Source organism: Scyliorhinus torazame, chromosome 9 (assembly GCF_047496885.1).
Source record: "Scyliorhinus torazame isolate Kashiwa2021f chromosome 9, sScyTor2.1, whole genome shotgun sequence".
NCBI lineage: Eukaryota > Metazoa > Chordata > Chondrichthyes > Carcharhiniformes > Scyliorhinidae > Scyliorhinus > Scyliorhinus torazame.
The window spans coordinates 26,398,831-26,421,452 of record NC_092715.1 but is presented as its reverse complement, the minus strand read 5'-3'; the positions used below and the strand labels follow the sequence as shown (position 1 = coordinate 26,421,452).

Genomic DNA, 22,622 nt, shown 5'->3' with positions numbered 1-22,622 from the left:
CGCTCACTCTCACTTACACACAGACCACACGGACTCACTCTCACTCCCGTAGACACATTTACGTGCCCTCTCACTCACACACAGACACACATTTACAATTATGTGCACTCTCACTCACACATAGACACACAAACACACTGGCTCACACACACTCACTCTCACTTACACACAGACACACAACCTTACTCTGGCTCACGCACACACAGACACACTTAATCTCGCTCACATACAGCCACACACACTCACTCTCACTCACACACATGCACACACGCACTCACTCTCATGTAGACACATTTATGTGCCCTCTCACTCACACACAGACACACATTTACACACACTCACTTACACACAGACACACAACCTTACTCTGGCTCACGCACACACAGACACACTTAATCTCGCTCACATACAGACACATACACACACACTCACCCACACACAGACACACACTCACACTCACTCAGACACCCACATGCACACTTCCATTCATTCACACACACACACGCAAACCCATGCTTGCTGCTCACTTATTTTGCGCCTGATCCACCGTGCTGAACATATATTAAACATTAGCCTTGAGTTAGGGTTTGCCCAAGCTTAGAGTTTATCTAACTCTCTCGAACTCTCTCAAATTCAGAAGAAGAAGAGTGCAGAGCTCATCATTGAAGCACAGGTGAAGAGGAAGGAGGCGGAAGTGGAGAAGAAGGCCTGGGAAGCATGGCACACACAGAAGGAATCAATTCAGAAAGAAATCAGCCAGGACTTTGACAAAGGAACAAAATGTCTGGAGACGTTTCTGCAGCATTGTAAAAGTGACGTTGTGAAAGTTACCGCTGAGCTGGAAGGGATTGAATATTGCTGTAAAGCCTGGGGTGAACACTGCCAACCCAAAGGTAGAAATGGTGCAGCCACTCTGGATTTTATAGCTTTTACCTCCGCCCCCCCCAAGTCAGATCTGGCAATACAACAACAACTTACATTTATGTAACCCCTCTCATGTACTGGAATGACCACAGCAGTGGTGTTAAAACTGCGCCTCACCGAGCAGATGTTAGAGCAGCGGGTCTGAAGCTCGGTAAAGAAGGGGGCTATGAGGAACGTTTTGAAGATGGAAAGGAGGTAAAGGGGGAATCCGAAGGCACGACAGCCGATGGTGAAGCAAAGGGGGTGGACAGGGTGAAGACAAGGGAGTTCCGAATGCAAATTAATCAGAGCAAAATGAGTGTTTATGCAGATAGGACAAACTAAGCAATGAAAACAAACCTTGTGTCATGTGAGAGGACCTTTAAGAAATGGGTGTTTATAAATGGGTGTGTATATAAATGTCTGTAGTGAGAGGACCTTTAGGAAATGTCTACGCTGGACAGACTGGCTGAGATGTTGTTTCCTCTGGCTGGGGGTGGGGGGGGTGGTCTAGAACAAGGAGTCACCGTCTCAGGATACAGGGTAGGCCATTTAGGGTTGAGACGAGAAGAAACGTCTTCACTCAGAGGGTGGTGAACCGATGGAATTCTCCACCACAGAAAGCTGTGGAGGCCAAATCACTGAATATGTTTAAGGTGGCAAATGGAGTTTAATGCAGAAAAGTGTGAGGTGATTCATTTTGGAAGGAGTAACAGGAAGACAGAGTGCTGGGCTGATGGTAACATTCTTGGCAGTGTGGATGAGCAGAGAGATCTTGGTGTCCATGTACATAGATCCCTGAAAGTTGCCACCCAGGTTGAGAGGGTTGTTAAGAAGGCGTACGGTGTGTTAGCTTTTATTGGTAGAGGGATTGAGTTTCGGAGCCATGAGGTCATGTTGCAGCTGTACAAAACTCTGGTGCGGCCGCATTTGGAGTATTGCGTGCAGTTCTGGTCGCCGCATTATAGGAAGGATGTGGAAGCATTGGAAAGGGTGCAGAGGAGATTTACCAGAATGTTGCCTGGTATGGAGGGAAGATCTTATGAGGAAAGGCTGAGGGACTTGAGGCTGTTTTCGTTAGAGAGAAGAAGGTTAAGAAGTGACTTAATTGAGGCATACAAGATGATCAGAGGATTGGATAGGGTGGACAATGAGAGCCTTTTTCCTCGGATGGTGATGGCTAGCATGAGGGGACATAGCTTTAAATTGAGGGGGAGATAGAAATAGGACAAATGTCAGAGCTAGGTTCCTTACTCAGAGAATAGTAAGGGCATGGAATGCCCTGCCTGCAACAGTTGTGGACTCGCCAACATTGAGGGCATTCAAATGGTCGTTGGATAGACATATGGATGATAAGGGAATAGTGTAGATGGGCTTTAGAGTGGTTTCACAGGTCGGCACAACATCGAGGGCCGAAGGGCCTGTACTGCGCTGTAATGTTCTATGTTCTAAGGAATTAGATAGATTACTAAACTCTGAAGGTGCCAAGGAGTATGGGGAGACCTCAGGAGTGTGGTGTTGAGATAGAGGATCAACCATAATCATGTTGAAGGACGGAGCAGGCTCGAAGGGCCAGATGGCCTACTCCTGATCCTATTTGTTATGTTTCTATTTCCTTCCCTAAACGGACATTAGTAAGCCAGATGGGTTTTTAACAACAATTGACAATGGCGTCATGGGCATTTAAATTTCAAATGTCACCATCTGCCATGGTGGGATTCAAACCCGATCCCCAGCGCATTCCCCAGCATCTCCGGATTACTAGTGTAGTGACAATATTATTATGCCATCGCTACCCCTCCCTCATGGTGGCATAGTGGTTAGCACTGCTGCCTCACGGCGTCAGGGACCCGGGTTCAATTCCGGCCTTGGGTTGTGTGGAGTTTGCACTTTCTCCCCCGTGTCTGGGTGGGTTTCCTCCGGGTGCTCCGGTTTCCTCCCACAGTCCAAAGCTGTGCAGGTTAGGTGGATTGGCCATGATAAATTGTCCCTTGGTGTCCAGGGATGTATAGGTTAGGTTAAGGGGTTATTGGGATAGGGTGGTAAGGTGGGCTTGGGTGGAGTTCTTTTCCAGAGGGTTAGTGCATACTCGGAGGGCCAAATGGCCTCCTTGTGCACTTTAGGCATTCTGTGAGAGACTGCATATTAAGTTGACGCTCTGCATTTCTTCTTCCAATTATCTGAGCAGAGGGACACTCGCCAGAGATGAACTTCGCAGTGTTTTTGATGCAAAGAATTCACAATGTTCTGGATAAACATGAGGATCAGCTGAGTCCTACAATGCTAAAGAAATTGGCGCGATACCTCAACTATCTGGGATTCCTCAACCTAAAAGACACCGTGTTGGGGATGATAGATGCAAAACAGGTAAAACCCAGGTACCTTAAACTTGGATTGGAATTGTAGAGTGAAAGAGCACAGGAGGAAACCATTCAATCCATCACTGCTGGCTCTTTGAAAGAGCTGTCCGATTAGTCGTGTTCCCCCTCCCCGAGCACTGCAAACTTTGGCTCCTTCAAGTATTTATCCAATTCCTTTTTGAGCAGTTACTGCTGACTGAATCTGTTTTCCCCAACCTGTCAAACATCACACGCTGGATTCTCCATCGGTGGGATCCTCCGTTTCGATGGCAGCGCACTCACGTCCACGGATTTCCCAATGGTGTCAAGGTGCCCACAATGGGAAACCCAATTGGCTGGATACCAGGATGGAGGATCCTGCTGTCGGCGGGTGCGTGCCGCACCAGAAAATGGGTGTGGCGGGACAGAGAATCCCGCTCCGCATTCCAGATGTCACGATCTGCGTAGAGACCATTAATGTTTAAAGAAAAATTTTAACTTCCAGTTAACAGCTGAAAGAACAAAGTGTCAAAATGTTTAATACTTTTACTGTAACAAATTACCCCAAAATTGTATTGACCAAACACTATTTGCTTTTGTCGATAACTCATACTGCAAACTATCGAAGCAGACAGTTCCTTCTCACTTATCACACATCACACCTTCCACTAAATTTGTTATTATCATAAACAGTTCACAGTTACTCTCAACTTCCAATGCGTTGCTTCTTTTTTATCTTCCTGGATGGATAATGTTTAATCCCAGCACTATCTTGCTGGGAGGGTTACACTCGGAGGATGTCTCTAACTTCAAGCTATGCAAAATCTTCCAACATTTCTGACCTCCTCGTAAACCTTGTCCTCAATCTACGCACCAGCCTTCACCAATGTTCTATATGGTGACCGATTGAGTCAGAATGATCTCTTGATTCACCTTGGGCGTGATTCTCCCAGCCCCGCGCTGGGCCGGAGAATCGCCGCAACCGCGCCACGCCGCCCCGACGCCAGCGTTCGGAGAAGCGGTGCCGTTTGCGCCGGCGCGTTTGGCGTGGCGACGGTTGCGGGGTGCTGTCCGCGGCCGGGCCACCGATTCTCCGGCCCGGATGGGCTGAGCGGCCACGCGGAAACAGCAGAGTCCCGCCAGCGCCGTTCACCCCTGTTCGCAACCGGCGGGAACTCTGCGCGTAGGGTCAGGGGACGGCCTATGGGGCGGGGAAAAGCGCTCCTTCATCGGGGGGGGGGGGGCCTCCGATGGGGTTCGGCCCGCGATCGGGGCCCACCAATCAGTGGCCTCTCGCCCCCCGGGCCTACTTTGTTGTGCAACTGGCTCCTGAACCCCCACGCCATATTGCGTCGGGGTCAGCGCGCTGAAGAAGTCCCCCAAGCATGCGCGGGTTGGCGCGGTGCCCATTTGGCGCCGGGAAGGGAGGCTGGAGCGACGTGAACCACTCCAGTAGCGTGCTGGCCCCCTGTGGGGGCCAGAATCGGTTGTCCCCACGCACGTTTCGCGCCGTCGTGAAACGCGACGGCGTTCACGATGGCGCGAACACTTAAGCTCCATTTCGGAGAATCGCGCCCCTTAACTATCCCCTGTAGTAGCGAGTTCCACATTCTAACCCTTGTTTGGGTAAAGGAGTTTCTTCTGAATCTGCGTTCGATTTCTTAGTGACCTTCTCTTATATATAACTTCTAGTTTTGCTCTTCCCCATAGATGGAAACACTTTCTCTGTGTCTGCTCTTTAAAGTCTGGGTATGTGAAAACAGTGGTCATGTCCCAGAGGCCTGGACTAATGTTCCAGGAAAATAGGCCGGAATTTTAACGCGGGTGGCGATGTTGTCGCAGAACGCAGGTCCTGAGCCATGTTTGCCAGCAGTGAGGTTGACTCAACAATTTTACCACAGGCAGTGGAGCTACACTAACTATTAATTTAAGATAAGCAGTGAAGCTCATTTGTGGCTCATTTACACTTGCTGGAAGCAACATACATTCACACAAATGTTGTCTGCAAACAAAAAGAATATGTTCAAGCCTGTTGTGAATTACTTGGGAGCCCATAGAGCTTATAGTTCCCCGTTGATTTCTCCACGGCAACGGCACAGCCAATCAGAGCCAACTTGCCAATCAATCTCCTGCAGTATAAATTCTTGCAGTGGTTTGAAATTTAGCATTCTTGTGTTTGTCCTGATGAGTCCTAGATGAAAAGCTTCAGCAATATGTCTCTCCTTTCAGCAATGTGACATTATCATGATACCAATACCTCCCTGCAATTTTAAAAAGTAATGATGACCATGAAACTTCCGGATTGCCATTTGGTTCACGAATGCCCTTTGAGGCGGGAAAGCCGGCGTTCTTACCTGGGCCGGGATTCTCCTATATGTGTTGACGCCGGCGTCAAAACCGGCGTGAGCGACACCGGCATCAACGGGCCTCCAGGCCCAGTAATTCTCCTGTTCTTCAGGGGCTAGAATGGCGCCGGAGTGCTGTGCGCTGCTCCGGCGCCGAAAGTCAGCCCCGCACGGTCGGAGTGGGTCCGCGCATGCGCGCGCCGGCCATCTCCGCGCCAGCGCCCGCACAACATGGCGGAGCCCTGCAGGGTCCCAGCGCGGAGTAAACATAGCCCCCCCTCCCCCGGAATGAGTGCGCCCGCCGGTCGGTAGCCCCAGATCGCGGGCCTGGCCACCGTGGAGGCCCCCCCCCCCCCCCGGAGTCGGATCCCCCTGCCCCCCGCAGCCAGAACACCGAGGCCCCGCCGGGTGGGACCATATGTAAGCCACGCTGGCGGGACCAGGCGGAACTCCGCAGGCGCTCGGCCCGTCGAGCGTGGAGAATCGCCGGGGGGGGGGGGGCGCTTTCAACGGCCCCCGACCTGCGCCACGGCGACCGCCCGGGCACGATTGGCGGCGATTCTCCAGTGACCGGAGAATCAGCGGTCTGCCGTCGGGGCGGCATGGCGGGATTCCCGTGACCCCCCCCCCCCACCCCCCCCCCCGCCGATTCTCCGACCCGGCGCGGGATTGGTCCTGATCCGACCAACACGTGACTCCAGACACACAGCGATGTGGTTGACTCTTAGCTGCCCTCTGAAATGGCCCAGCAAGGTCCCCGTTCAAGGGGCAATTAGGGAGGGGCAGCAAATGCAGGCCCACAGCTCATGAAAGAATGAAAGAAACTGGAACTTTTCTAGATTTACATTCACTCCTGCCTCACAATTTTCCACCACAGGGACAAAGAATAAAAAAAGTACTCGCGAGAGCTCCAAAGTTTCCGGTCGGTTTGGGAGCATCTCGGTTCCAGCTGCAATATATGGGCCCTTACCTATTCCGGGAGGAAAGGAAAGATCCGGATCCGAGGGTTCAACATTTCATACCGGATACTTGGCAGGTAGCTTATTTCATTTTGACCATTTTGGGGGAGGGGGTAAGAATTCCTTGTCATCGCACAGCACAGGGAGCTGAACAGGATATCAACCCTACCAGAGGTGAGTTAACAAAATGGATGCTGGCCCACCCAACTGCTTGATAGCCTGAGATGTTTGCCTTCGCTACCTTGCTAAGCGGCTTACTCTGAGAATCGGCACGCTTTGTTGAAGAAAAAGGCCTGTTTTCGTGTTTCATGAGTTTGAATCTGAGACCCATAGTTTGGCACCAAGCTGCATAAGGCGATATTTAGCCAGGTGATTAAAAACTTGGTCAATGAGGTGGATTTTGAGGAGCATCTTTAAAAAAAAAGTTTAATTTTTTTCCAATTAAGGGGCAATTTAGCGTGGTCAATGCAGCTACCCTGCACATCTTTGGGTTGTGGGGGTGAAACCCACGCAAACACGGGGAGAATGTTCAAACTCCACACGGACAGTGACCCAGAGCCGGGATCGAACCTGGGACCTTGGCGTCATGAGGCAGCAGTGCTGCTCACTGTGCCACCGTGCTGCCTGTTGAAGAGCATCTTAAGGAGTTTGAGAGGTGGAGGGAGGTACAGGAAGGAAGTTCCAGAGCTTAGGATCCAGGAGACGGAAAGTCCATCCATCAATGGCGTGGGCGATTAAAATTGGCTGATGCTCAAGAGAACAGAACTGGAGCGACACAAAAACCTTGGAGGTTGGTGAGCGTCAGTTGATCTTTCGAAACACCAGCCTTTTAAACTATCTTTCCTCGATATATTCATTTGTAGGGTGTGGAGGTTTCTAGCCAGGCCAACGTTCATTGACAATCCCTAATTGCCAACGAGAAGGTGGTGGTCAGCTGCCTTCTTGAACTGCTGCAGTCCATGTGGTGTAGGTACACCCACAGTGCTGTTAGGGAGGGAGTTCCAGGATTTTGAGACAGCTGAATGATTTTTCATCAGAAATAGTGTGAAACCTTCATAAAACGCTGCCTTGGTCACGGCTGGAGAAGAGAGTCCAATTCTGGGCACCACATTTTAAGAATGATGTCCAGACCTTGGAACAGGTGCAGAATAGATTTGCTAGAATGTTTGGAATTATGTGGAGATATCAGAGAAATCGGGATTGTTCCTCTTCGGGTCGAGAAGGTTAATTGGAGATTTGGTCGAACTGTTCAAAATCAGACTCTGTACTTCCCCCTAGTCCACTAAATAATGACTCTCTGCACTCTTGCCCATAATAATTTGACACAATGGAAATGAAACATGTATTAAAAAGTAACCTGCTTCTCTACTTTTGACAACCAACCTGGAAGCTGTAAAGACTGTTTTATGTCAGAGTGTTGCAATAAGTCTGAGACATCTTTACGATCGGATTTCAGAGAGAGCTGTTAGATGCAGTGGATAACAATGAATCTGCAGTGATTGTGGCTCCAACCTCATCAGGGAAGACCTACGCATCATACTACTGTATGGAGAAGGTGTTGAGGAGCAGCGATACTGGCGTGGTGGTGTATGTTTCGCCCACCAAGGTAAGGAACAACATTTGGTTAGCTCAGAAACATGGGGCGGGATTCTCCGACCCCGCGTCGGGTCGGAGAATCGCCGAGGGGGGGGCGAATCATGCGACGCTGCTCCGATGCCGGTCCGCTGATTCTCAACACGGTCCCCCGGCGATTCTCCCCGCGCGATTCGGCCGCGTCCCACCGGCGTCGTTCTCGTGTGGTCCGACCCGTCGGGATCTCGGCGTTCATGCTGCGGGGGGCGGCCTGGTTGGGGGAAGGGGGGATCCGACTCTTGGCGGGCTGCCACGGTGGCCTGGCCCGCGATCGGGGCCGACCGATCGGCGGGCGGGCTTATCCCGGTGGGGGCCTATATTCCTCCGCGCCGGGCCCCTATAGGTCTCCGCCATGTTGCATCGGGGCCGGCGCGGAGACGGCAACCCACGCGCATGCGCGGACTCGCGGCGGCCGTGCCGACGCCGGTATCGGCTGCTGGAGCAGCGTGAGGTTCTTCAGTGCCGTGCTGGCCCCCTGTGCGGTGCAGGATCCCTGATCCTAGGGGCCAGATGACCCATAAAACGACGCTGTCAACACTTAGCCCCATGATCGGAGAATCCCGCCCATGGTTCAGCTACAATGAAAAAAAGACTGACAGTCATGAAATGTCATTCATGACTATCGGATGATTCAAAGCCCTTTACAGCCAATGATGTACATTTAGAAGTGTAGTCACTGTTGTAATGTAGGAAATGCAGTAGTCAATTTGAGCGCAGCAAGCTCCCACAAACAGCAGTATGATGATGATTATCAGATAATGATTGATTGAGGTACAGCAATGAAAAACAGAATCGCCCCCTCCCTCTTTTTCACCTTAGGGGCCAGACAGCTCTCAGAAACTAACCAGTTTGTGCTTTAAATTGTGGATAAAGATTCCCATATTCTTGGAACTTACATTCATCAGGACAAATGCAAGAACATCAAATTTCAAATAATCGCAATAATTTACACTACAGGCGAAAAAGGTGCTGATTTGTTGGGAAGTTGAATCTGATGTTTGCGTAAAGGAAGATGTCATTTGGGTCACCAAGATCTGGCAGTCTTTGTCCACATGACCCACCTCATCTTGTTCCAGCCTCCCTCTGATCATTCATCGTCTCTATTGTATTTTTCAAGAGGCCATCTGATATTCTTTAAAGAGCATTTCAGGATTTAGCTTCAACAATGGTTTTCAGCAGAGAATTCCACATAGCAACCAACCTCTCATTTAATTTCAATAGATGCGATACAATATGAAATGGACAGGAAGTGTGTATGTGTGTATCAATCCCTCTCTCTGCTGTGACTAGGCAGGATTGAAAGAGGGTGGCTTACTAGTTGTGTTAAGTTGCACTCAGCCGAACCTCGAGCCTTAAATACATTTTTATCATCTGCTCCTTCTATTAGGCCCTCGTCAATCAGGTGGTGGCAACCGTCTATGGAAGGTTTACCAAGTCCTTACCCGAAGGAATGGTGGTGTGTGGATGCTTCACAAGAGACTACAGGCACAACGTGCATAATTGTCAGGTATAATCCTGGTGCTATTACATAATCTAATAGTCAGTAAGATGCTTACACAAGCCAAGAAGGCAAAAGGTGGTGGCATAGTGGTATTTTCACTGGACTAGTTAACCAGAGACCCAGAGTAATGCTCTGGGGACCCTGGTTCGAATCCGCCCCACTGCAGATGGTGACATTTGAATTCAATAAAAATCTGGAATGAGAAGTCCAGTGATGGCCATGAAACCTTTGTCGATTGTTGTAAAAACCCATCTGGCCCTTTAGGGAAGGAAATCTGCCGGCCTTACCCGGTCTGGCCTACACGTGACACCAGATCCACAGCAATGTGGCTGACACTTAACTGCCCCCTCAAGGGCAATTAGGGATGGGTAATAAATGCTGGCACGGCCAGCGATGCCCACATGAACAAAAAAAAAAAAAAATTCTGATGGTGTTTTGGGTTTGTCTTATGGGAATATAGTCGCAAACAGACCCAGATTAGACAGGGGTGACTTTACATTGGGTTTATACAGCAACCTGGAAGCTCTGGGTCTCGGGATTGCCAAATGGCCTCCTTAATAAGTGCAGTATTAATAACAAATCATCAACAATAATTGTGGTAGTCACCACTGATGTATATATTGTATATATAGGATGTTGATATCGGTGCTTTACGGTAAGGCCCCTGTACTACAGGTACGGGGGTAGATCCCTGTCTGCTGGCTCCGCCCAGTAGGTGGAGTATAAATATGTGTGCTCCCAGTACAGCAGCCATTTCGTCAGCTGCTGTAGGAGGCCACACATCTCAGTGTAATAAAGCCTCGATTACATCCGACTCTCGTCTTTGTGTAATTGATCGGGCATCAATAATAATGAAATGAAAATCGCTTATTGTCACAAGTAGGCTTCAAATGAAGTTCCTGTGAAAAGCCCCTAGTCGGCGCTGTCCGGGGAGGCTGGTACGGGAATTGAACCGTGCTGCTCACAACATTTTAATGTATCGAAGGTGCTGTATAAATACTCTTATTTATTTAAACTCTGGTTTAGCACACTGGGCTAAATCGCTGGCTTTTAAAGCAGACCAAGGCAGGCCAGCAGCACGGTTCAATTCTCGTACCAGCCTCCCCGAACAGGCGCCGGAATGTGGCGACTAGGGGCTTTTCACAGAAACTTCATTTGAAGCCTACTTGTGACAATAAGCGATTTTCACTTCATTTCATTTTCATTTTTCATTTCATTAGAGGCCGATTTCGTAATCGGAGGTCGGGCGGAGAGTCCCTTTATACGACTAAATCGGGGGCGGCGCCTGTTTGCAAGCTCCACCCCCTCCAAAACGGCGTCATCGCGCCGCACGCCATTGGGGCAGCCTCAACATGTCACCTGAAGGCCGTCCCCCGATGCTCCGCCCCCGATGTGCCGAGTTCACGACGGCGCGGGGGACACATGGTCCCAGCCATTCTTTAATTAGAAGAATGATTTATTAACAAACGTGTGGAAATATAACTAACAAACTATGTGAGATACCCTCAATTACAACTCGAGAGAGATGGTTGGTAATACAAAGGCTTTAATTAGCAGAGAACCAGTCAGCTACCGAGAGGTGTGCTCACTGCACACTGCCCACTGGACATTACCTTATATATGGCTCCCTGGGGGGTGGAGCCGGAGGCGGAGTCCCCCAGGGTTCCAAACCCGGTCTTAAAGGGATCATTACATTAAAGGTGTAGTAACCATTCATCACACTGTGATACAGATGATGGCTACGAAATGATTTCAGTGAATTATCCTGGAGCTAATCTTAGTGCGACTATCCTCTTGAAGGACTTACTACCAACTGGCAGGTATCTCGAGTCACATGATAGATCTCTATCGCCACCAGCTGGTTGGAGGTCACATGGCTAACTATATACAGAGCTGTGGTCAGACACATCAGCACAGAATCTTTCAAGGTTTGTCAGATTGGAGGAGATTACAGAGATTTGGGAGGGAGGGGTGCGAGGCTATAAAGGGTCTTGAGCATCAAAACACAAGTAGGGGCAGGAGTAGACTACTGGGCCTTTGAACCTGCTCTGATCATGGTTGATCCGATTGTGGTCTCAACTCCATGACTGTTAGAATTTGAAAATGGGGGTTTCCAAGGACCGGGAGCCACATTAGGTCGGTGGGCATGGAGTGATGGAGAATGAGACTTAGTCCATGATGGAATATGGGCCGCATAGCTTGAATGGACATAGGTTTATGGAGGGTGTACACTGGTGAATTCTGCTTGTGATGACAGTACATCCTGTATCTCCAGGTCCTTGTCACGGTCCCACAGTGTTTAGAAATTCTCCTACTGTCTCCTCACCTACAGGATTGGGCCAACAAGATTCAATATGTGATTTTCGACGAGGTAAGAAACTGAGGGCTGGACTTTTCTGAGGTGGGAGGCTAATTAAATGCTGCGTTCTGTCCCCCCACCAGCATTTTCTTGGCATTTTATCGGTACCCAACACAAAATGGCGAGACCAACAAGAAACCATGGTGACCCCCCCCCCCCCCAGCATGTTTGTGAAGGGAAGGGAGTGAGGGGTGGGGGATAGGCGGGTGCACACCTTTATGGCTACTCCACTAGTTTGATATGGAAAGGCCTCCTCTCCTTCCCTCCTTCCCTCCACACCAGTGTTACCGGCAGACGGCGAGGCCCTCGGCAGTGCTGGGGCACAGAGGGGTTCACCCTTCCGATTCTGCGAGCCTTGATGTCGGCACAGTAAATTATAGAACTTACCCGGCCTTCCAGCGTGCCTCAATGTGGAGATGCCATTACCTTCTCCCCGCAGGCTCCACCGTGGCCTCCTCTTCCAGTGGTTAATGAAGCACAACCTGTGATTAGGCCGGCAGCTCTGGGAGGTGCGGGCCACCCTGATGCTCAATTGGGCTTAGATCCCAAGGGCAGCTTCTGGCCGCAGCCAGATCCTCTTCCCACCCGCTTCCAGTAGCCACAGTGGGACGTGGTGCCCTTTGGTAGAATCTGTTATGGGTCAGAATTTAGAGAACTCCAAAGTGTAGCATGGCGTTCAACTGACCCACAACTTTTAATAGATTGTGGTGTGGGGAGCACACGGCGCACTCTACAGGTGTGATACAGCATAAATGGATAAGTGTTTTTTAAAACAAAACAATGTTTCTTGTATCAACTCAAATTAACCTTCTTAAAACAACCATAGAATATCTTAACACCCATTAATTCAAAGATAACCCCCAAACACTAAGTAATCGTTTCAGCTGTCCTTTTAACATCCAAAAGACTTAACCAACCTTCAAAGGAGCACATTAGGTTACATTCAATATATATCGTGAGAAAGGGTTCAACCGTGCTGCTGCTTTTGGTTACTTCAGCTACAGCCTCTTTGTTTTCTTCATGCAGCCCAGTGGGAACACGCAGACATGATCCATAGATAGTCCTTGGATGGCAGAGGTCAACAGTACAGCTCTTTGTTTAAACTTCAGATGCAGCTCACTGAAAAACACAGACACACCCAAGCTTTTCTCAAACTGAAACTAAAAAGCAGAAGTAGAGCTCAGCTCCCCCCATCCTCTGACATCACTTCAGTAATATGATCAGCTCCACTTCTTAAAGGTACATTGCTTAAACATCCATTTCTTAAAGGTGCTCTCACATGACAAATCCCAATGTAAATTGTCCAACAAGTTGAAGAATAATCACTGCTGTGTGGATCACTTGAAGCTAGAGATAGTTGCAAAGTATTTAGAGCACAGGACAAACTATTCATCCCAAGTGGTCCATGGTGGCATTTATACTCCACAGGAGCTTCCTTCCACTCCCCTCCATCTTACCTCATCAGCGTATCCTTCTATTCCTTTTCCTCTTATGGGTTTATTCAGCCTCCCACGAAATTAATCGATGTATTTGACCTCAACTATTCCCTGTGGTCAGGAATTCCACATTCCAGGCACTCTCTGGATCAGGAGGTTTTTCCTGAAGTCCCTCTGAGATTTATGAGTGACAGGCTTACAGCGATACCTCCTTGTTCCGATCTCCCCCACAATGGAAACACCTTCTCCAGGTCTATCCTATCAAACCCTATTATCATCATGGTAAATTCTATTGTTCACCCCTCTCTGGAGAAAAGAATACCAGTTTGTTAAATCTTTCCTGACCAATGTAGCAGCTGGTTCTGGTGTCACTCCAGTTCTTGCCTGACTTATTTGTGTGATGATAGTTTTTGTAGAGGATTCCTAATCTGCACTTTAATAACACGTCTCAGCCCTGCTCGTTGGACTAATTGGGCTCAAAGTCACTTGATTTTGGATTTTGGATTTTCGTTTATTGTCACGTGTACCGAGGTACAGCGAAAAGTATTTTTCTGCGAGCAGCTCAACAGATCATTAAGTACATGGGAAGAAAAGGGAATAAAAGAAAATACATAATAGGGCAACACAAGGTACACAATGTAGCTACATAACCCTGGCATCGGGTGAAGCACACTCGAGTTTGCCCCCCCCCCATCGCCCCTGATAACCACACAGCTGAAACCCCGCTGGAATATGTGGGACATCTGTACATAGACGTTATGATATGGAAACAGGTCAGTTAGTCCTCCCAGTCTGTTCTGATGTCTATCCTCCATGGGTGCAGGTAGTTAGGCCACAGATCAGCCGCAATCTCATTAAATGGCGGGACAGGCTCGTGGGGCTGAATGGCCTACTCCTGTTCCTATGTTCCCAAATGCCTTCAAACACTCATCTTTGTTTTTTAAAAATAAGTTTAGAGTACCCAATTAATTTTTTCCAATTAAGGGGCAATGTAGCGTGGCCAATCCACCTACCCTGCACATCTTTGGTTTGTGGGGGCGAAACCCACGCAAACACGGGGAGAATGTGCAAACTCCACACGGACAGTCACCCAGAGCCGGGATCGAACCTGGGACCTCGGCGCCGTGAGGCTGCAGGGCTAACCCACTGCGCCACCATGCTGCCCTCACTCGTCTTCGTTCAACCTCTCCAATCAAATCTTCATCCTTTTCTGCCTCGGCCACTGATCCTGGAAATGATTCCCGCATCTTTGCAACTCTCTGTGTCAATAGGAATCCGACGTGTAATCTTTTAGCCCTGCACTCTGGAAGCCACAACTGCTGGAACCACACAGAATGTGCGACAGGCCATTCAGCCCTGTGCTGGTGTTCAGGATTCACAAGAGCCTCCTCCCACTGTGCGCACTTCAAGTAACCCTGGGTAGATTGGCGGAGTCTTATTCTATCCAAACATCGCAGAACCAGGCCACCAGCCCCTCTTGCTGGTTCTGGCTCTCTGAAAGAGCTATCCAATAACTAAAACCAAATTTGGTTCGGCATCCGTCAATACCATGACCCAAAATGTCCTTTAATCATTTGTTTCCCTCCTCATCATTGACTCAGAGGGCAGTGTGATGTGAAAGTGTGAACGTGTTGTCTTTGTGTTACAGGTTCATTGCTTGGGTGGAGAAATTGGTGCAGAAGTCTGGGAACATCTCTTGGCGTTAATCCGGTGCCCTTTCCTGGCCTTGTCTGCAACTATCAGCAACCCAGAAGACCTGACCCAGTAATTCGGCATTAACTCGTTTCACATCTCTATTCTCTCCAATAGCTAAGCATGCCATTTCGTGTCATATTTAATTTCTACTCGATATAGATTCGGGTCTCATTTAATCAGGAGGGCATTTTGTTCAGCAGTCAAAAAGAAAGGCAGAGTTGTTATGGTCTAGAATCCAGGATGGGCGGCGGCAAACGGTTCAAAACTTTCAAAAGGGAATTGGAAAAAAGATACATTTGCTGGGCTATCATAAGTGGGATTCTTTGGACAGTTCTTGCAAACATCGAGCACTGGCACAATAATTGCTGAATCACTCTATGACTCTGATGGGACTAACACAAGTTGCAATATTTTGCTGCTGCCAGTGGAAAGAAATCCCTACTTCATCGTAATTATGATCTTTTTTATTCGTTCTTGGGATGTGGGCATCGCTCACCCATCCGAATTGCCCTTGAACTGAGTGGCTTGCTCGGCCATTTCAGTGGGGGTGGGAGAGGGCATTTGAGAATCAACCCCATTGCTGTGGCTCTGGAGTTATATGTAGGCCAGACCATCTAAGGGCAGCAGATTTCCTTCCCTAAAGGACATTTGTGAACCAGATGGATTTTTCCGACAATCGGCAATGGTTTCATGGTCATCGTTAGACTTTTAATTCCAGATTATTATGAAATTCAAATTTGAACACCTGCCATGGTGGGATTCGATCCTGGGACCCTGTGCGGGTGTTGGGGGAAGCGCAGCGGGTGGGGGGGCCCGGGGACTCTGCCGTAGTGAGTTGGAGCTTGGGGGGTTGTCAGGGATCGGGTCAGAGATCAGGACAACATAGGCTGGATTCTCCAATTTTGGGGCTATGTCTGCACGCCGCCGTGGGAACCGTGGTCTTTTACGCCAGGAAAACTGGCACAAAATGGCCACCGATTCCCCATTTTGCCAGGGGCTAGCAGGGAGGCAGCGGAGAGCACCCGGCCCGAGCTGCCGATACGGCCTGGAGAATTGCCGGGTCTGTGGTCGCGCTGTGCTTCATGGTGGAGGCCGCTCGCGGACCCGGCCCACGAAATAGTCCCGGACGCAACCACACGTGTCCTGGGCCATCGGGAACTCAGCTAGTCGGGGGCGGAGCATCGGGGGGGGCGGGCCTCAGGCAATGGCCCGAGGTCGTCGATACCTGGAGGGGGCTCCCCAAAAGCGTCGCCAATTTTGTCGGGAAATTGGATTCTCCGGACATGCGCCGAACGCGATTTTGGCGTCGGGGCCAGCGAATCCAGCCCAATGTCTCGCAATATCTAGGAATTCCAAAGAGCGGAAATCCTCAATGCAGAAAACAGGGCTGTGTGCGATTGTATCCGCACATTCCCCGCTGAAGGCCCCTATTTGCCCTGAGCGACGTTAGATAACATTGTTTCTTGGCTCTGTGAGTGCCGGGAAACACGAATCTAAACACCCTCGCTATGGGACCATGTTCCCATTTAGTTAAATCGTGCTCTCTGTGGCTACCAGAGCAGGTCAAAGGCTAGAAATCCTGCAGCCAGTAACTCATCTCCTGACTCCCTAAAGTCAGGAATTTGATGAAATACCCTTGTGGTAGTACCAGGTATTGCGGTACCTGAGAGACTGATGACCATTGGTTAGACCCAGGAGTCTACCATTGGCTGTATGACATAGCTCCGCCCTGAAGGCGGGATATACGGGACGGTGCCGTCCCAGCAGCCTTCACTTTCTGTATCGAAGCTGCTGGGGAAAAGGTTCAAGTAGATATAGCCTTCAGTTATGAAATCACTTCGCCTTGAATGTAATTGATCGCGCATCAACCCTCCACTTGCCTGGATGAGTGCAGCTCGAGGAATCTCGACACCACCCAGGACAAAGCAGCCCACTCGATTGGCACCCCATCCACAAACATTCACTCCCTCCACCATTGATGCACAGTGACAGCTGTGTGTACCACCTACAAGTTGCACTGCAGAAACTCGTCGGGCCTACTTCGACACCTTCAAAATCGGTGGCCTCTACCACCTAGAAAGAGCAAGAACAGCAGACACCTGGAAACCCCACCCGCTGGAAATTCCCCTCCCAATCACACCCCATCCTGACTGGGAAATGGATCGCTGTTCCTTCACTGGCGCTGCGTCAAAATCCTGAAAGCACAGTGGGTGCACCTACACCACAGGGACTGCAGAGGTTCAGGACGGCCATCAACCCAAAGACAATTGGTGTTCGGCAATAGATGCTTTTCTATCCAGCGGAGCCCACATCTTGTGAAATAATTAAAAAACAAGCTGTTCCTGTTGGTGCAAAGATAGAGAACCAGAGACCGGGGATGGGATTCTTCCTTCTGGGGACTAAATGCCCATTCCTGCTGGAAAATGGGTGAGAATCACTCTGGATTCTTTCTCGAAGATCCAGGGTGCTTCTCCGTTATCCAGGGGGCTAGCAGAGCCCCAGCATGCGCCCCGCAGCTCTGGCTGCTGGCGGGGAACTGCTAGCCAGACCGCACGGCCGCGCACACGCACGGTGGCCACAAGCGGGTCCGGGCATGTGCATGGTGGCGCACCTCGGCGCGGGCGCCGCCGACATGGCGAAGCCACACAGCGAGCCCGCGCAGAGGAAGGTAGCTCCCTCCCAGATTGCAATGGCCTACCGATTGGTGCCCGCCGATCGCGGGCCTTTCAACCGCTGAGGCCCACCACCAGAGTCAGATACTCCCCGCCCCCCCATCAGGACCGCCACCGCTGCCGCGGGTCCGAGCTCCCGCCGGGTGGTACCACACGTGAACCACGCCAGCGGGAGTTCGGCCGGTTGACCATGGAGAATCGCCGCGGGGACCTATTTCAGGGGCCCCCGACTGGCGCCACGTCGACCTCGTGCGCGGGACTCGCGGGTCCGTGAAGAATCGCGGAAGCGCCAACTGGCCGGAATCCCTCCTCATGAATCTACAATAATTGGCAAAAGATGCAATGGCAGGTTCTTCTGTTTTTTGGCATTGTAGTTGTATAACTTAACCTAAGGTTTAAGACATGGCAGGAGATCCCAGCCCCGTGTCACGCTCCTCGTGTGCGACGTGGGAGCACAGCGACACGTCCACTGACCCTGGCTCCTTCACGTGCAAGAAGTGTGTCCAGTTGCAGCTCCTGTTGGACCGCTTGACGGCTCTGGAGCTGCGGATGGACTCACTTTGGAGCATCTGCGATGCTGAGGAGGTCGTGGATAGCACGTTCGCTGAGTTGGTCTCAGCGCAGTGAAAGTTACTGAGGGAGATAGAAAATGGGTGACCAAAAGACAGAGCAAGAGTAGGAAGGCAGTGCAGGTGTCCCCTGCAGTCATCTCCCTGCAAAACAGATATACCGCTTTGGATACTGTTGAGGGAGATGGCTCACCAGGGAAAAGCAGCAGCAACCAGTTTCTTTGCACCGTGGCTGGCTCTGCTGCGCAGCTGGGCAGGAAGAAAAATGGCAGGGCTATAGTGATAGGGGACTCAATCGTAAGGGGAATAATCAGGCGATTCTGCGACGCAATCGAGCCTCCAGGATGGGATGTTGCCTCCCTGGTGAAGGTCAACGATGTGTCAGAGCGGCTGCAGGACATTCTGGGGGGTGAGGATGAACAGCCAGCTGTACATAAAGGCACCAACGATAAAGGTAAAAAATGGGATGAGGTCCTACAAGCTGAATTCAGGGGGTTAGGAGTTAAACTAAAAAGTAGGACCTCAAAGGTAGTCACCTCAGGATTGCTACCAGTGCCACGAGCTACTCAGAGGAGGAATGGCAGGATAGATAGACTGAATGCGTGGCTCGAGAGATGGTGCAAGAGGGAGGGATTCAAATTCCTGGGGCATTGGAACCGGTTCTGATGGAGGTGTGATCAGTACAAACAGGACGGTTTGCACTTGGGCAGGACTGGAACTGATGTCCTAGGGGCGGTGTTTGCTAGAACTGTTGGGGAGGGTTTAAGCTAATGTGGCAGGGGGATGGGAACAGATGCAGAAAGTTGAAGGGATGTAAAACGGGGACAGAAACAAAAGGCAGTAAAGGGGAAAGTGTAAGGCAGAGAAGCCAGAGTCAAAAATCAAAATGGTCCACAGTACAGGGTACAGTGACTGAGGAGAGCTCAGTGAATAGGCCCAGTAATACTAAAGGAATAAAACAGGAAGTAAAAACATAAATGGAAAGCGAAGCAGCAGGTTGTTACATGAAGATATCCATTCAACGACAAGGAAAATTAGGAGAAAAGTTAAAAGGAAATATAACTTAGGAAAGGTTACTGATCGAGGTGTTAAGTTTCAAAACAGAGGTAAAAAAGCCAACATAAGTGTACTTTACCTGAATGCTCGTAGTATTCGGAATAAGGTAAATGAGTTGATGGCGCAATTCATCGTGAATGACTATGATTTAGTGGCCATTACTGAAACATGGTGAAAGGATGGTCACGACTGGGAGTTAAATAACCAAGGGCATCAAACTATTCGGAAGGACAGAGTGGATGGTAAGGAAGGTGGTGTAGCTCTGTTATTTAAGGATGACATCCGGGCAGTAGTGAGGGTGCTATGGAGGATACGTTTGAAGCCATTTGGGTGGAAATCAGGACTAGTAAGGCAAAAAAGTCACTGATAGGAGTAGCCTATACGCCACCAAATAGAGATGCCGGCGTTGGACTGGGGTGAGCACAGTAAGAGGTCTTCCGACACCAGGTTAAAATTCAACAGGTTTGTTTCAAATCACTAGCTTTCAGAGCACTGCTCCTTCCTCAGATGAATGGAGAGGTAGGTTCCAGAAACATTTATGTAGACAGATTCAAAGATGCCAGACAATGCTTTGAATGCGAGCATTTTCAGGTAATTAAGTCTTTAGAGATCCAGAGATGGGGTAACCCCAGGTTATAGCGGTGTGAATTGTCTCAAGCCAGGACAGTTGGTAGGATTTTGCAAGCCCAGGCCAGATGGTGGGAGGTGAATGTAATGCGACATCCAAGGTCCCGGTTGAGGCCTTACTCATGTGCGCGGAACTTGCCTGGGCTTGCGAAATCCTACCAACTGTCCTGGTTTGAGTCAATTCACACCTCTTTAACCTGGGATTACCCCATCTCTGGATCTGTAAAGCCTTAATCACCTGCAAATGCTCACATTCAAAGTATCATCTCGCATCTTTGACTTTGTCTATATATATGTTTCTGGACCATACCTCTTCATGCACCTGAGGAAGGAGCAGTGATCCGAAAGCTAATGATTTGAAACAAACCTGTTGGAATTTAACCTGGTGTCGTAAGACTTCTTTCTGTTATTTAAGGATGACATCGGTGCCATGGGGGATAAGGTTGAATCCATTTGGGTGGAAATCAGGAACAGTAAGGCAAAAAAGTCATTGGTAGGAGTAGTCTCCAGGCCACCAAATAGTAACATTATGGTGGGGCAGGCAGTAAACAAAGAAATAACTGATGCATGTAGAAATGGTACAGCAGTTATCATGGGGGATTTTAATCTACACGTCGATTGCTTTAGCCAGGTCGGCCAAGGCAGCCTTGAGGAGAAGTTCATAGAATGTATCCGCGATAGTTTCCAAGAACAGTATGTAATGGAACCTACGAGGGAACAAGCGATGCTAGATCTGGTCCTGTGTAATAAGACAGGATTGATTAAAGATCTCAGAGTTAGGGATCCTCTCGAAAGGAGCGGTCACAATGCGGTGGAATTTTTTAATTTTTAATTTTAAAAATAAATTTAGAGCACCCAATTATTTTTTTTTCCAATTAAGGGGCAATTTAGCATGGCCAATCCCCCTATCCTGCACATCTTTTGGGTTGTGGGGCGAAACCCACGCAGACACGGGGAGAATGTGCAAACTCCACATGGAGAGTGACCCAGGACCGGGATTCGAGCCCGGGTCCTCAGCGCTGAAGGCAGCAAGATTGTAGTTTAGTCGGGCAGCATGGTCGGCACGGGCTTGGAGGGCCGAAGGGCCTGTTCCTGTGCTGTACATTTCTTTGTTCTTTGTTTGTTCAATGCCAATGGTGGAATTTAAATTACAGGTGGAGGTTGAGAAGGTAAAATCAAACACTACTGTTTTGTGCTTAAACAAAGGCGATTACAATGGGATGAGAGAAGAGCTAGCTAAGGTAGACTGGGAGCAAAGGTTTTATGGTGAAACAGTTGAGGAACAGTGGAGAACCTTCCGAGCGATTTTTCACAGTGCTCAGCAAAGATTTATACCAACAAAAAGGAAGGACGGTAGAAAGAGGGAAAATCGACCATGGATATCTAAGGAAATAAGGGAGAGTGTCAAATTGAAGGAAAAAGCATACAAAGTGGCAAATTTTAGTGGGAGACTAGAGGATTGGGAAATCTTTAGGGGGCAACAGAAAGCTACTAAAAAAGCTACAAAGAAGAGTAAAATAGATTATGAGAGTAAACTTGCTCAGAATATAAAAACAGATAGTAAAAGTTTCTACAAATATATAAAACAAAAAAAAGAGTGTCGAAGGTAAATATTGGTCCTTTAGAGGGTAAGAAGGGAGATTTAATAATGGGAGATGAGGAAATGGCTGAGGAACTGAACAGGTTTTTTGGGTCGGTCTTCACAGTGGAAGACACAAATAACATGCCAGTGACTGATGGAAATGAGGCTATGACAGGTGAGGACCTTGAGAAGATTGTTGTCACAAAGGAGGTAGTAATGGGCAAGCTAATGGGGCTAATGGTAGACAAGTCTCCTGGACCTGATGGAATGCATTCCAGAGTGCTAAAAGAGATGGCTAGGGAAATTGCAAATGCACTTATGATAATTTACCAAAATTCACTAGACTCTGGGGTGGTCCCGGCGGATTGGAAATTAGCAAACATGACACCACTGTTTAAAAAGGGAGGTAGGCAGAAAGCGGGTAATTATAGGCCAGTTAGCATAACTTCGGTAGTAGGGATGATGGTGGAATCTATCATCAAGGAGCAAATAGCGAGGCATCTGGCTGGAAATTGTCCCATCGGACAGACAGATGAAGCATGGGTTCATAAAAGGCAGGTCATGCCTAACTAATTGAATGGAATTTTTTGAGGACATTACCACTGTGGTAGACCACAAGGAGCCAATTGATGTGGTATATCTGGATTTCCAGAAAGCTTTTAACAAGATGCCACACAAAAGGTTACTGTATATGATAAAGATGAGTGGCATTAAGGGGAAAGTAGTAGCATGGATAGAGGATAGGTTAATTAATAGAAAGCAAAGAATGAGGTTTAATGGGTGTTTCTCTGGTTGGCAATCAGTAGCTAGTGGTGTCCCTCTGGGATCAGTGTTGGGCCCACAATTGTTCACAATTTACATAGATGATTTGGAGTTGGGGACCAAGGGCAATGTGTCCAAGTTTGCAGACGACACTAAGATGAGTGGTAAAGCAAAAAGTGCAGAGG

The 22,622-nt window shown here is 49.1% G+C and overlaps 1 protein-coding gene across 1 annotated transcript in view; it reads left to right on the top strand.

The window, feature by feature from the left end:
- LOC140429126 (probable ATP-dependent RNA helicase DDX60) overlaps nt 1–22,622 on the top strand; it is a 205,073-nt gene that overhangs the window by 106,809 nt on the left and 75,642 nt on the right. Inside the window, exons 13-19 of the mRNA XM_072515726.1 lie at nt 638–893; nt 3,092–3,270; nt 6,465–6,623; nt 8,003–8,152; nt 9,566–9,685; nt 11,955–12,050; nt 15,123–15,238. Of these exons, the coding sequence (XP_072371827.1) occupies nt 638–893; nt 3,092–3,270; nt 6,465–6,623; nt 8,003–8,152; nt 9,566–9,685; nt 11,955–12,050; nt 15,123–15,238 (1,076 nt within the window). The remainder of the gene's footprint in view (nt 1–637; nt 894–3,091; nt 3,271–6,464; nt 6,624–8,002; nt 8,153–9,565; nt 9,686–11,954; nt 12,051–15,122; nt 15,239–22,622) is intronic.